Here is a 16,614-nt window from a genome sequence, read left to right on the forward strand (position 1 = left end):
TCTCTTGCCAAAAATCTCCAGGTGGTAAGTGATAGACACCAGGAAATGGATTTGCCAGACTAAGAAATAAACTCCTTGAGAACTCACCTGTTCTATCACTGATCAGCAGTAAAACTAGTTATCATTTATACTGGAAAGACTTTTACCAGAATATTAAAAATTCTTTTAAGAATGAGGAAATATGGTCCTTTTATTAATATTGCACCTATAATCTTAGGTGCATCACTGAACAAAATGAGGACATTAACTGCACTTTACTTTTAATTTTGTATTTCTTTTCCTCGCATTTCCATTTCTGTTCTCCATGTGCAGGTATTATATCTTCTTCTTGTAAGAATTTGGCATATATTAATTCTAAAAAAGTGAATAATTATGAAAAGGCAGCAACATTCTTTGCCCCTCAGGTAATTTATCAAACACCACATATGTGTCCATACTTTAAACCTGTCAAGCAGATCAAAGCTATATTCTTTGCAATAATAGACTATACTTTATGAAGAAGTCAGTACAATAGGTCTACTGTACATCAAAGATGAATTTATAAAAGAGTATAAAGCTAGGGCTTATAATAAGTAAAAACACAGCACTAGAGACCTGGCATGAAACTCTTTACAGAATATTAAAACACTTAAAGAAAAAAAATTACCCATAAATCATCGTTTCTTTATTATTTTTGTCTACACTAATCTTTACAACATTGTCCTATAAACCACCAAATATAGTCCATTTGGAAATCACACCTTTAACAAGGGGTTGCTACTTTGATGACTGTCTATATTTATATAACCAAAGCATAAAACAAAGAACCACAACGTATTTTATTTTTGAGGCAGGAGACAATTATTTAATCCTTCTATTTAACAAGACCTTGCAGTGGAATCAAGCTTCCTAACTAAGATTAATGATGTTTATAGTTGCTCAACAATCCTCAGGATTTGATCTAGTCAAATATTTGGAAGAGAGTGAAGTTTTTTCACATCTTAAATGCTGCTTTTTTTCCCCATTCTTTTTCGATACACATGAAAAACATTTTTCCAATGTGATTCAAAGCCAGTATATATCCAGTATATTTTCTCTTTATTCTTCCAGCTTTAAAATATAGTTAGCTATTTCAAATATGGTTTCCAGATAAAAGGGAAAAGAGGTAACAGACTGCCACCTCTGACACTTGGACATTAACAGCAATTATTGAATTATTGAAGTCATGGATTATCATTTTAAAACAAGAAATAAGGTGCACTTTCTTAAGTGGGAAATAATTACTTACTGGAAAAGTTTATGAATGACTATAGTGGATTCTCTATCACTGAATTATTTTATCATTTTTAGAAAAATTATTTATGGAACAGACAATCATTTAAAAATCTCTCTAATTGAAAAACTCTCATCTAAAGATGAATTAAATGAAAGAAATCTTACAGTCTGAGGTAATTCCACTCACAGTGATCTCCACTGTCACCTTAATCAAAGATTCTATAGAACTCTGAATTATCAAAAAACCCTAATGACTGAAAAGCTAGCATACCTGCCAGCTTTGCTTCCAATGTTAGACAACTCTTCCAAAGGACATCCTCCTTATTTGCCCAAATCAGTTTTAATGCTATTTCTTTCAGCCTTGACACTAACTACATGTTTCATTCAGGCTAATGATACGGCTTATTTGTCTGAAATTGCACCCCTATCTATTTTCCAATTAATACTTTTAATTTCATTTTGGCAATTTATCTGTTTTCATTAAAGTTTGTTAAATCTCTTAATTAAGTTCATAAATCAGTAAAAATTCCAGTCTTTAGTTCTACCTTAAATAGTGACTAAAATCGAAGATAGCCAGTATTCACTACCAATCCTTCAAAGCCACTTCATGCCTCCAACAAGCGCCATGTGCACCGATGATTAGATAATCCCTTAATGAAGTTAGACTCACTGCGATTGATGAAACAGTGTCATTCAATGTGCCCATGCTTGGAAAAAATTAAAAGCAAGTGCATCGGCTTAAGTTATTGAATTAATTATTGGTTATTTATTGAATAGACACCTGCTATGATCTAATATCATTCTAACCTCCAATTCTAAACTGTTGAAAGGAGGAAGTGAAGAACAGCTCTTGGCACTTGGAAGATTATAGTAGGGTAATCAGTAATTTAAACAGAACTCTAAAAATCCTTATTATTTTGCTCATATAGTCATAATAAAATATTCCAGAAATTCAGCAATGCCAAAACTGCAACTCTTTTGGTTTCACTAATAGAGCAACTACAATTTACAACTACATTTTGACTTATGTTCAAGGCATACAAACATAATTCTATTTCTAATTGTAATGTTCTGATAAAAACTAACAACCATCTGGATTATGTCTTCTAGCCTTACTGACTAATTTTTTTATGCCAGTAGAATCAGAGATTAATCCATATAGTTGAACTCACATCGAGAAGAAAAAAAATCCTCTGAGAAGTCATAGTCTTACTGATTAATTGCAGTGTACTGGATTAAGGTATGTCAGTGGGTTTTGAGACCCATATACAGATTGTTCCCAATTACAAACCTATTTAAAGGAAAACTGACACATACTCACAGATATATACATATACTCACAGATATTATAACTCTAACAACTGAGAGAAGCTGGCAGCAAAGAGCCTACTTTTACCTAAATACTTACAGACAAAGGTAGAGTATTATTTCCTGTACTATTAAATGTGCTTTGTAACATTTCATTAATTATACCGAATTTTCAAACTCTTCAGATATCTTTGCAAATAGCATGTAATAAGCTCCTAAGTACTGTTATTTATTCCTGTAAAAATAAGATGCACATACGGGTTTTTTTGGTGTTGGACTGAACGCTAAGTGGATTATTGCCTTTCCAACACTTGAACCTAAAGTTCTTAATTTTATCTGAGACCCAGATTTAGACCGTCATGCTGCCACACGAGGCTGGGGGAGGAAACGCACAAATACAACTTTCCTGTTTGTCTAAAACCTTAAAAAACCCACCACAATTGCTTCCCTCAAGGTCAAGTGTTTATTAACACTTCAAAACAGGCGGCTGCAAACTCAGGGTATTTCCAGTCTTAATTACTTGGCTGCTTAACACCCCTTTATCATAAGAAACTATGCATTATTACTATTATAATTTCTAATCTGTAAATTTTACACTTCAAATTCATATATGTACATGAAGTCCTGGGCTAAAGGCAGGAATCAAAAAAAAAAATCTATTTACTATAACAATGATATTTTAAAAAGATGAATTAGTTGTATCCCATTAGACTACTGCTAAATTTTTACTACTAGTACATAGACTAAGTTTTTAATTACATAGTTTTAAGATTTTTCAATTTGACTTAGAAACAGAAATGACTTAGTTTTTCAATGCCACGTCCACTACTAAATGAACCCACTTGGGTTGAACTTGGCACTTGGGAGTGCACTTGGAGAACTCCAAATTTCTCTATAAAACATTAATTATGTTGGCTGAACAGCAGGGATGAGTGTATGTTTATGTAAAATTTATATAAGAAAATCAGTTCTATTTTCAGTGTGTGAGACACATGTGTAATACCCATGGTACCTAATGCAAAACATCAAAAGAAAAAAAGTTTTCCTTCCAGTGACTGGTGTCAAGCAGGTCATATACCTTTATGGTACTAAACATCTGTTGGGCGTGAATTAATTTCAGTGGCATAGGTTTTCTTAATGAGCGATGTGCCAAAATTGTGATACAATATGGATAGCCAGCTGCTTTCAATCTGCTTAAACCCAGCCCCTTGGAAAACTTTCCATCTCTTTCCTCAGTATATCCTCATTTACACATTAAAAAAGGGAATGAAATATTAATTATAAAACAGCAAAAATTCAACTTTGAATAATACAGACAGGAATATTCAGGAATGTCACAGTTTTGTCACTGCAACTTTATTTTATTTTTAAATACGCTAAATTTGCTTGCATAAAGCCTACTTCACTTTTTTCATTTAAAAATAAAGAACAAACAAGCTCTTCAACTCCTGCTGCTGGAAAGCTACAAAAGCCTATTCAACTCAGACAATGAAAGACTGCTTTTGTTCCAATAAAACAGGTTAAATACTTATGAAAAAGCTCTCTAGCATGAGCCCTAGTCAGGTGCAACAGAGAGAAAAGGTGCTGAGAAACCTGACAGTTCTCTGAAGTCCGTTCAACAGCTGAGGCCTCAGGGACCACTGAAAAAATGTATCAGCAGTAGGCTCTCTTCTCACAAATAATTGTAGTACTGACAAGTAATCATATTACTGGTGAGAAGTAATTACAAGATAATAGAAGTAATTACAAGATAATTGTAATTGTGGGAAGTATTATTACAAGATAATTCATTAACTATTGATAATCTCTCACTGTTTATCCAGGGTAAAACAAACTAAATAAAACATAGAATGCAAATCCACGTTTCTAAGTTACAGTGAAAATTCTTCAAATTTAACTCAAAACTGAAAAGTCTGTAACTAACAAAAAAAAATAATAACTGACAATCTAAAAAAAACCCCACCTGAAAAATCATCATGGAAACAGGAACGGCTGTGTCATTGCTAAGATTAATTTCAGAGGGGAGTGATGGGGAACGACTTTTTATCAGGGAGTGTAGTGATAGGATGAGGGGTGATGGTTTCAAACTGAGAGGGTAGATTTAGATTAGATATTAGGAAGACAATCTTTACTGTGAGGGTGGTGAGACACTGGAACAGGTTGCCCAGGGAAGCTGTGGATGCCCCATCCCTGGAAGTGTTCCAGGCCAGGCTGGATGGGGCTTTGAGCAGCCTGGTCTAGTGGGAGGTGTCCCTGCCCATGGCAGGGGGGTTGGAACTAGATGATAGAATCTTCATGGTTGGAAAGGACCTTTGAGATCATAGAGTCCATCTTTAAGGTCCTTACCAACCTAAACCATTCCATGATTATATGGAAGGAGAAGAGGTGGAATAGCCATATTGTCAGCTGACCGAGCTGAACTTCAACTGAAATTTTGAAGTGTTGGGGTTGTTTATTTTAAATTCTGACTATTTTGGACAGTGACTTAAGAGCAAGATGTGGAAAATCAGAACTGTATCAGGCAACAAGCTTACTACAGATAAGCATGTCTCTGATTTCAAACCTGCTCCCCATTTTGATGGGTTCTCTCATCAGACTTGGAATATCGTACACAGAGAATATATTTTAAGATTGTGGCTTTAGGTAATTAAGAGAAGAAGTCTGTTCTGCAGATAAAAGATTCCCACTATTGATAAACAACATGCAAGCTGGAAACGAGCTCAATTCAGTGTGTGTGTCTAGTCAGCTAAGTTTCCATGGAATAAGAAAGACTCTAACCTAGATAATTAATTGATCAATTAGTCTAGATGAATTAACTAAGAGTACAAGGCCAAGTTAATGATTCATGGTTATCAGTGTACTCTCTTAGTGACCTATGCTGGGGCTGATCACATTAAATGTATTCATAAATGGAAAAAGGAATGAAGAGAAATGTGAGAAATTTTTCTAAGTATATTAACTTATTCAGGGGCCAACTGTGAAGAACTGAAGACCCTCGAATGCTGAATGACAGGGCAATAAAATAGCAGATTAAATACAATGTAAGTAAACGTAAAGTGATGCAAGCAGGAAAAAAACAAACAAAACATAAAAGGATTCCAAGTCGATTATTGTCACCTAAAACCAAGTGCTTAACCTTATTACATACAGTTCTGTGAAAGGCTCAGATAGAATAAAAAAGCAAAAAAGCTCAGTAGCAGACAAAATCCCACGTCTCTTACCAAGAATTACAGGAAAGGGAGATGGAACAAATGGGAGAACAACACTGTGCCAACACAGAAATCCATGTGTGCCTGTCTGTCCCTTTAATACTGGGTGCAATTCTGGTCTGGACCATGCCCCGCAACGGACACTGTAAAACTGAAAAAGAGCCAGAACAGGTTTACAAAAATAACTAATGGAATGAAACAGTTTGTAGGGAACAATCCTAGTTGAAAAAAACCACTAGGATTCTTCAACCTGGAAGAGGCACTGAAAACAGGGCATGATTCAAGTATGTAAGACAAAATGGCCCAGAGATGGTGACTAAGTAGTATTTTTTTTTTCCTAACACAAGAACTTGATGCAAGATAAGTAAAAAGAAAATTAAAAAAAAAGGGGGGGAGGGGTTGCGTGTTGTTCCCACTGCATATAGTTAGCTGTGTAACTCCTTCCCACAGGTTATTGCAGATGATGAAAGTTTAGATGAATTTCAAAGGCCACTGGACAAATCCATGAGAATAAAAAAAATCACTGAAGATTATCAAGTACATAGACATCACCACTATCTCTGTAAGTGCCTGAGCTGCAAATAGGTGGGAAAATATTGTAGGGATACATAATTAATGTATCTGTTCTAACCCATGTCTGACTAATCTGATAGCCTTCTATGATGGCATGACTGGATGGACAGATGAGGAGAGGATGGTAGATGTGGTCTACCTTGACTTAAGCAAGGCATTTGACATGGTCTCCCACAGCATCCTCATAGGGAAGCTTAGGAAGAGTGGGCAGTAAGGTGGATAGATAACTGGTTGAAAGATGGAGCTCAGAGGGTAGTGATTAGGGGCACAGAGTCTAGTTGGAGGTCAGTGATGAGTGGTGTTCCCCAGGGGTCAGTACTGGGTCCAGTCCTCTTCAATATATTCATCAATGACCTGGATGAGGGGATGGAGTGCACCCTCACCAAGTTTGCCAATGACACAAAGCTGGGGGGGGTGGCTGACACACTGGAAGGCTGTGCCACCATACACAGAGACCTGGACAGGCTGGAGAGTTGGGCAGAGAGGAACCTTATGAAATTCAACAAGGGCAAGTGTAGGGTGCTGCCCCTGGGGAGGAATAACCCCATGCACCAGCACAGGTTGGGGGCTGACCTGCTGGAGAGCAGCTCTGCAGAGAGAGACCTGGGAGTCCTGGTGGACAACAGGATGACCATGAGCCAGCAACATGCCCTTGTGGCCAAGAAGGCCAATGGCATCCTGGGGTGCATCAAGAAGAGTGTGGCCAGCAGGTCGAGGGAGGTCATCCTCCCCCTCTACTCTGCCCTGGTGAGGCCGCACCTGGAGTACTGTGTCCAGTTCTGGGCTCCCCGGTTCAAGAGGGACAGGGAACTACTGGAGAGGGTGCAGCAAAGGGCTACCAAGATGATTAGGGGACTGGAACCCCTCTCTCATGAAGAAAGACTGAGGGATTTGGGTCTCTTCAGTCTGGAAAAAACATGACTGAGGGGGGATCTTATCAACACTTATAAATACTTAAAGGGTGGGTGTCAGGAGGATGGGGCCAGGTTCTTTTCAGTGGTGCCCGGGGACAGGACAAGAGGTAATGGGCACAAACCTGAGCATAGGAAGTTCCACCTGAACATGAGGAGGAACTTCTTTACCCTGAGGGTGGCAGAGCACTGGAACAGGCTGCCCAGAGAAGTGGTGGAGTGTCCAACTCTGGAGACATTCAAAACCCACCTGGACGCATTCCTGTGCAACCTGCTCCAGGTGACCCTGCTCTGGCAGGGGGGTTGGACTAGATGATCTCCAGAGATCCCTTCCAACCCTATGATTCTATGATCTATGATTTCTATTGTTTCCAAGTCATATGCTAATGTAGGGCTAAATAAATAAGCCGCAGTTTAAGCGACTAGGACCTTTTCTATATCACATGCCTCACATATCAACTATATGTATCTAGTCATGTCAATCATCTTTATCTGGTAATAGGTGTGAAATCTTTGTATTTATTCCTTTCTATATTCTGTGCAGTAAGCTCAAAAATATTGATGAATGTATCACAGGAAGTACTTGTGAAAATTTAGGGTATTTAGAAAAACAGAAAGACCAAGATAGAAATTTATACTGATGCCAGTGAAACTATCAGGCACCAAAGAAAATTTCAGACCTGTTTCTTCTCTTTTAGCTTTTTAAGTCAAGAAACAAAAAACAACCTGCAGAAGGTGTCATGATATTCTGAGGAATTTTAATTCCCGTGTGACAAACAGGACAAGTCTTCTTGTCCTAATTTCTGAAGAGACAAAGCCACATTTATCCTTGATTTTATTATTTAATTTCCAAAACAGCAACTCTGCACAATGAAAAAAAATGGAGAATTGCTTATGAATATCATGAGTGAGTCAGGTCAAGACTACTGGAAGCTAAGACACTTACAAGTGGATTTCTGGAACAAAGTAGACTGCAGGAGACCAAAAAGAAAGAGTAGAGTCAGGAGACTGGGAAAAGGAAAGAATGTTCTATTAGCTTTATGACTTAAGGGTGGGGTTTTTTTTCTGTGGGATACTGGGCAGAATACATGCATAGATCAAAGAGCATCCCCATCTCTGCCTTTCTTAATGATGTGGTTCATCCCTGCACCCTTAAAATACATTTGGTTTTTTTTGTTAAAAAGTATAAATATTTGACCTGCTTGAAAACACTGGTTTCAAAAATAGTCATGTGTTATTCTTTATGCATGGTTGTTTTTAAAGTGGACTTAATATGATGATTACTTGATATTAATGAATAACAAAACTAATTACAGTTGGTAAATCCACACGCACCAGGCAGTCTTACTACAGTCCTTATCTAATAAAGAAATTTACCTGCTTAATGATTTTTAGGCTTTAGAGAATGCATTTCACCAATTTTTGCCATTGTAACTAAATGTGGGTTATTTTTTGAAATCCAGGGCTGATGAATAGAATTTGCTGACTTCAAAATCACATAAATAAGAAATTGACGGGGGGCTGTTATGATCAATTAGAGATTATAACATTAGAACCAGTTCAATCATAAAACCACAGCAGGTAGTCTCCTGATATAAAAAAAAAAAAAAAAAAAATCAGTGAAAAGACCCCAGCTCAACATCTTTTTGTCACGTCCCTTGGCAGTGTTCTACACCAAATAAGATTTTTCCTAACATCCAAACTTGAATAATGTTTCCTTTCATTTTTAATTATATAACTCCTTGCATATCTCTATAATTCTTTGTACAACTCTAGATGATTCTACTTCAGCCTTGATGTTTGCACTTCTCAAATATTTGTGGCTTCACAGCTCCAAAGCATTCATCTTGCAGCCAAGGTGTAAGCATCTGACTCCTACAACCCACTCCCCGCCCCATAAATCATACCCAGAATCGCAAATATTCTGTTGGCTTTCTTTGGAATACTGGTTAGCTTCAAAGGGCTGCTTGCTGGAAGAGCTGTCATCAGCCCACATAGCTGGTACCCCTGAGTGCTCACCTTGCTGGAGAAAGAATCAGCAGGGAGGCCTACAGAAACAGTGCCAGAGAGAAGCAGAGAAAGACATAAGCTCTATATATTCATAGTTTTTACTTGGACATTTACCGCAAGCAGTAGAAACTATTGCCTTTGAAAAACCGCAAAGCGTTGCTAAGCATCAAAAAAGATGAACACAGCTAAGTGACAAAGCTAAGATGAACAAAGCAAAGCTTCTGACGGACATGTTTTGCCCTTCCTCAGAATCCACAAAGCAGGTATCTACCAGATTACCCTCTATGATAAAATGGCTGGATCTGTGGACAAGGGTAGAGCAGTGGATGTCATTTACCTCAACTTTGTCAAGGCTTTTAACACCTCCACAATATTCTTGTATCCAAGTTGGGACAGTACGGTTTGGATGGGTGAATTACCAGATGGATAAAAATTTAGTTGAATGATTGAGCTCAGAGGGTACTGACTAATGGGAGGCAGTGAACATGTGCAAGGACACAGCTGCTCTCCACAGGGACCTTGACGGGGTAGACGAATGAGCCAAAGAAGAACGTTAAGATGTTAAACAAGGAGAAATGGGAAGTCCTGTATCTGGGAAGGAAGAACCTTAGCAATAATACAAGCTGGTTGCAAAGCAGTCCTCGTGAACACGAGCCAGTGATGTTTCTGGGCAGCAAAGGTGTCCAGCAGCATCTTGGACTGTATTGGCAGAAGGACAGTCAGTAGATTGAGGGAAAGTGATTATTGCTTTTTACTCAGTACTCTGAAACACTGCGTCCAGTTTTGGTCCTCACAATACAAGAGAAATATCAACTGAGTTCAACAGAAGGCAACCAAGACGGTTGCAAAATCAAGACAGCAATATCAGAAGATGACAAAAAATTTAATCAGATGACATCCATGGGTATGTGTACAACTACCTGATTGTCCATAGAGAAGATGGTGCCAGACTCTTCTCAGAGATGCCCAGTGATAGGATGATAAGCAATGAACACAAGTGGGAACACAAGAAACTCCAATTAGGTATTAGGATTATTTTTTTTTTTAACTATTTGGGTGGCCAACTAGGCTGCCCAGAAAGCTTGTGTAATTTCTGTCTTTGGAGGTATTCAGGACTTGATTGAAACCCTAGAGCAACCCGATCTAATTAGGCCTTCTGTGAGCAGGGATCTGGACTCTATGAACATTGTAGGACCCTTCCAACCTAAATTATTCCACAATTCTATCCTACCTTAAGCTTTGTATGCTAAAAAGCAAATCTACCATAACTATACACACATGCATAACTCTGAGCAGATGCTAACAGGGAACAAATACGAAGAAATGGATATCCAATTAATGACTACTGACTTTTCCTTTAAATAAGACCTCGTGCTGTAAAAATGGCTTCCTAAAAACAGGTTAAACACCACCTCTTTAAATGTGGTTGAACAGCTTGCCTGAGGAAAGATACACAATCGAGATTATTATCTTAATTAGTAATAATGGGAGTGCCCAAAGAAAAGCCAACCAAATACACTCATTCCCTTAAATCACTGTCATACAAAATACCATTCATAATCTGAGTTCCAATCTAACTTTCCTTTAGTCTCTCAACCACAGTGCTCAAAAAGTCCCTTCAAACCTTAAAATTTCCCTAAACCTTTTCACTAAACCTGAACAATGATTCTGTGTATTCTATATGCTGGATTGCTTTTTCTTTAAAAGGACTAAATCCCTACTAGCAATGCAGAATTTTCAATCAGGTGGACACCTTCAGAAACAGGAATTTTTTGCAACTTTCAGTAGTCCATGATCAGATGTGTAAAAATTCAAATACATTTCTAAGAATTCTTTCAATATTTCATCATCAGTGCCTTTAAAGTGGCACCAACACATAAAAAAACCATGAAGAATTTACCATTCTTGTTCTTTTCCTACTTTTAGGTAACTCTTGAATCCTACAGCTTTTGTTACAGTTCATTTTTCAGTATTGAAGTATACTTTTTGACAGATAACAAAATCTTTGACAAGAACTTATGTCAATCTTTTCATTATTCTAGCAGAAAAAAGGACAATCAATAAAACAAATTTCATTTACAGTCGGTTATCTCAAGAAATTCAAGGCATTCCTTTATCCCCTTTCCTATTCAGAGAATGCTTGTGTGCACTGTTTTTACATACTTTTGTTTATTGTGTGGCTGCTCATTCATTCATGAGTCCCTGAAGAAAGGCGTTGTATGTGCATAGGTTCTGAATACCCTTGAAAATAACAAGTAATTAATGCAAACAGTTCAGTGGTGTAAATTCATGTACAAATACCAAAATAATATTTATTCAAGAATGTGTAAAAATGTCTCTTCTACAAAAAGATGTTCTATTCCTTTCAACTTCAAAAAAAAAATAATCATTGCCGTGCTATCTTGGACCAGGTTTCATACGTTCTGATTTTGAAATGCAAATTTTCTTGGTTTCTCCATTTCATTTTATACTTTCCCACGGGGAATATAATTCTTCTGTTTCTTCCTACTCTTCTGTTAATCATGCTTAAGCATCTAGTAGAAATATTGTAGAAAATCCTCAAATGCTATGAACCCAAAACTCTAAATCTGCAAAGCAAATAGGCACTGTGGGAAAAAAAACATCTTAAAGCTGTTTTCTATGAATCATCTTGCTGAATAAGATGGTGTTGAATGAAAACGCAAGAGAAACAATGCAGCAGGGGAAAGAGAGCACAGGTTCTGTGTATCACTAGGATCTGCGTAACAGCCTAGACAATTTGCAGTACTTTAGGAAAGCCTTTGGAGGATGGATAACTTCGGGTCAATTTTTCTCTTAAAATATCAGACAGAATATATCCAAAGGTGTTTAAGGAATTGGCCAGTGCCACTGCTGGGATTCTCCTTATCTTATGTGAAAAGACACGTTGTTGGTGAGAGTCTTTGATGTCTGGAAAATAGTAAATGTCATGCCCATCTTCAAAAAGAGCAACGAGGAAGATCCAGGGAACCTAGAGAAATTATGTTTTGATTCTTGCAATGAAATAATTAGCAGGTGTGAAGGATGAATAGCCATGTGCAGGCTCCAGACTTCATTCATTGAGATGAAAACAGCAGCATACCAGTATACAATGTGTATTTATGTTTCTCTCTGCTGACTAAAGTAGAAACAGGAGGATAATAGTAAGTGTGCATATACTAGAGGGTGTGGTAGCTTCATATGGGCACATGAGACTACAAAAGACTGAAGAAAGAAACGGACAAAAAGTAACCAAGTATTGGATTTTACATTTTCAGTATAGTGAATCAAGACATAGTTCTAAAACTTATTAATAAGACCACCACCACCACCTTGAATCAGAAATCCTCCTATTACTCATTACAGGAGACCTCAACATGCAAGGGAGATATCAATGAAGAACAAATTGGTATCTTGGGATGTAGTCAACAAAAAGTTTTCTGAAATTATGTAGTAAATTGCTTTTAAGTTTGTACAATCCACATCAGTCATGCAGCACTTCTGCACAGCACCAACTCAAAATTAAAATTCTTGGCACCCATTCAAATCTTCTGATTCTGTCCATTCCACTGACAATGGGAAAACAGTACTCCACAAATTATTTATTGAAGATATTCCCAATATATACTTATTCATAATGTTCATCTCCAAAAGAGGCCCTGTGTCTACAAAGTATCCAAGAAAAAGAAAGATACACTGCATTTCTTGTCTATGTCTTTCATGTTTCAATATAGTAATGAAACAATGCCCTTATTTCCCTCTATCCTTGGGAAGGGATAAGAGGTGGAGGGGATGATGTGATGCCTGGATTAGCAGGATACAAACAACTTCTGGGGTTTTGACAGGGTGAGGAGAGAAGAATATAAGTAGTTTGGCTGCTCTAGAGCGTTCTCCACTTCCATCCAGACTCACATGCATGCTGAATCTGCGAGATTCAGAAAAGGAAGGAGAAAAGTTTCTTCAGTTCTCCCATTAGCTAGATTCTTGGAAAGGAAAAGTTGCTTGTGTCTTGTTCTTTAACTCTCTCCCTAACTCTTGTTCTTATTTGTGAAGATGTCTCAATGACTTCAACAACCATTCCAGTGGAATTTGTATCTTGTCACATATCAACTTCTACAGTCTTTAAAAGACGCTGTCAGCCTGACTAGATTCCTGATTTTGAAGATAGGAAATACATATTTTTTTCTTACAGCAAAGTTTTCACTTTCTTTTCTCCTAACTTTTTTTGTATCAGCCCACAAGTTTAATAATTAAAACTTAAAAGTCTGTCACAGTTAGTGACTGGCCTTTAATGCAAACTGAGGTATCAACTTGCAGAAATAAAGAATGACAAATTCAAGAGATAGTAGCTGAACACTGTAAAATTCCATAAAAAAAGGAAAGATTAGTTGTTGCAAAGACAATGGACCATTCATGATGCACCCACCACCTTTCTTACTGAAGAAGTATGAGAATATTCAGAGGTGGATTGAATCTTAGGGACCTGAGTGAAGATAGTTAATGTGAATAGTGCTTACCAGGCACAGTGAAAATTTTATAGTTTACTGACTTTAGTGAAGCACACAGTATAGTATGTGAACTCATAAGAAGATGCCAAAGCTTCAATAAAAGTTAAAATTAAATACCAAATAACCTGAAAAAACTACTTCAAAATTTATTTCCTTCATTGTTTACATAATTCTCCTTGTACACAAGATACTGCACAATCACCTTAGTCTAATTTACTGAATAATATTCTTGCTAAAATAACACATCCTATTGTTAGAATAAAATCAGAATGCATTTTAAAGCTGACCAAAAAGCAATAATAATACATGTATTTCATTTACCTATATAATTTTATCTAGATGATGCAAACACCTGATCAGAGTTACGGTACTCTAAAAAACACATCTGCAAAACAGGGAAAACCTACCTCAGTGGTGCTACTAGAAGGTTCCAGTCCAACCATATTGGCTTGTATCAGCTGCTGAAGAAGTTGTACTTGAGCAACATTAAGGAAGAAATCCAGGTTTGTTGTCACATTCACTTCCAAAGAATGACCACACACCAGAATTTCCTGTAGAGAAATTAAAGGAAAATACTAGATAACAGCTACTGGGGAATTTTCAGCTTCTATCGAACTGGATTGTGATTCTCTGGTGTAGTTAATGCTTCAACATTGTATGTAGTATTAATTAGGTCTTCCTAGGAGGAAGTGGTGTCTCAGCCTTCTAAAAAAGGATGTGGCTTATTCTTTGCTTTGCGTGCAACAGCATAACTATTAAAACAAATTTTGCAAGAAAAGCATCTCGTGTGTAAGGTCTTGTTTCCATCTCTTGGTAGTATCAAACAGTGGACTGTCATATTTTGTTTTCTTTTTCCTGGCAAGGAATACAATTCTCCTTTCCTTCCAAGAAAAGGATGTACTTTTTTTTTTTTTTTTAAACATAAACTCAACTTGATTTCTAATGAAATTATGTGTTGGAACTCACTGATAACCAACCTAATTGATTTCTTTTTGCCTGTAAACCATTGTTAATACCTTGGCAAAGCTAGCTGGATGGCCAGTGTTTTACTGGTATTACCTAGCACAAAAAAAAGCTCTTCACCGCTGCTGGCAAGCAATAAAGAGATGAAAACTAGAACCAATGCAGAAGGGTTGCTTAATAAGTAGAAATACTGCCCCTTCTCATGCGAAGGTTGCACAACGTTCAAGATCTTCACAATCTAAACTAGACCTCTCCCTTAATCAATGTCACCCAGGGAACAGATAACAGGAATGTATGCACAGAAAACACTGCAATTCTTGAACATGAGCATTAGCAAAGCTCAGAGATTTTTTTTTAAATTGAGTAACTTCTATGCATTCTAGCCACCCCCTAAGCTTTCTACTTCTTTTTTACATTAAATAGTTTTCCATCTGACCTTGTTATAACGCTTTACACAAAATATGAAGTTGTCAATTTTTCCTTTGTATATCCATTAGCCATTATTTTCCAACAATCTACACCTATTGTACATTGTACACACATCTAATACCCTTTATGCTCCTGTAACAGTTTTACTCTTCCCAGGAGGCAGCTGTTATGAGAAATACTCCTTGTGAGCTGACAAAAACTTTCTGATATTTCCCCTACATAAAACATTTTAAATTCTTGAGCTACAAACTAATGCCAAACAGGGAGACAATACCTTTTGTGTGTAACATTCTTCACAGACTAATCATTAACAAGCTAATCCACAGACTGGTAAAAGTGATTGTTAAATCTGTAATACCTTGAAGTACCCACAGTAATGGTTGCGGAGTGGATGCTTTGTGGAAATTTGTGGGCTTGGAAATCTGACTAAAAGAACTCGGCTCAACTTTCTTCCTATAGATAGTGTATAGATTGCATTTTCAAGCTGCTTTATGAGAAGCTTGTGAATACAATGTTTTGTAATGTTGTAGTATAGCACCTCTTCTCAACACCTTTCCATCACAAATATTTTAAAAATATTGCTGGAAATCATTAAAGAATTCCTATTCTCTGAATTGCAAACAGGCTTATCTACCTCTGGACAGCCTGCCTGCCTTTAATATCAAATGCTACACACAAATTCTTTCTCCAGCAGAGAAAGAGAATTTCAGCTAGTGATTAAGACTTCCCCCCCACCCCCCCAGTGGGTGATCTCTGTATTTGAAAACACCCGGACACTTAAAATAGTGGAACAGTAAACTATTAAGATTATCAACATATTAAAAGTGATGCTGTTTCTGTTCACATTTTGTACTAACCTCTGTGTGCAAATTCTCTGCAGCATCAATTTTTGTAAAAATAATTGCAGGAGCTGCAGTTATTCGAACTGTGAAATCTGTTAAAATTGGAGTTAAAATTGCTCTCCTCTCCTGATGACGCCTTATGCTAAAAAAAAAAAAAAAAGGAAAAAAAAGAAAAAAAGCAGAGATTAAATCACACCATAAATTGTTGAGTGGCAAAAACTCATATTCTTCTTTACATCCAGCACATAGCACAAAACTGCTCCAATACTAGTTTGGCATATGACTGCTACCTCAGTAAGCATTAAATATCATCATTATCCATCATGTTATTTACAGTCCTAAAGGCAGACTTCTACCTTAATTTCTCAGAAAAAGTATATCTAAATATTTGATTCTTCAACCCATTTCCAGGTAGACAAGTTTGACATTTGTGATTGCTTCTACTGTTTAATGAACTACAGAAAACCATTTGAACAAAGATGCAAACTTTATTAACAGTATTTTTCAAACTTACCTGTGGATGCCCTTCACTTTATGATAGCTGTCCTGAAGCCTGCATAATATTTCAATTCATACGTTAAAACTCTTTGGTGAAAAAATTCTGTACACA

The 16,614-nt window shown here is 36.9% G+C and overlaps 1 protein-coding gene across 4 annotated transcripts in view; it reads right to left on the minus strand.

Moving 5' to 3' along the window:
* Positions 1–16,614, minus strand: part of VPS13B (vacuolar protein sorting 13 homolog B) — a 480,344-nt gene that overhangs the window by 143,631 nt on the left and 320,099 nt on the right. For 3 of the 4 annotated variants that reach the window (XM_054189533.1, XM_054189532.1, XM_054189535.1), the window contains exons 32-33: positions 16,020–16,146; positions 14,178–14,321 (exon numbers count right to left, since the gene is read on the minus strand). In XM_054189533.1, coding sequence (XP_054045508.1) covers positions 14,178–14,321; positions 16,020–16,146 — 271 coding nt within the window. Of the gene's footprint in view, positions 1–11,428; positions 11,507–14,177; positions 14,322–16,019; positions 16,147–16,614 lie in introns of all 4 variants that reach the window. The other variant, XM_054189536.1, reaches the window with a different exon arrangement.

The sequence above is a fragment of the Rissa tridactyla genome, chromosome 2 (assembly GCF_028500815.1).
Source record: "Rissa tridactyla isolate bRisTri1 chromosome 2, bRisTri1.patW.cur.20221130, whole genome shotgun sequence".
Classification (NCBI taxonomy): Eukaryota; Metazoa; Chordata; class Aves; order Charadriiformes; family Laridae; genus Rissa; species Rissa tridactyla.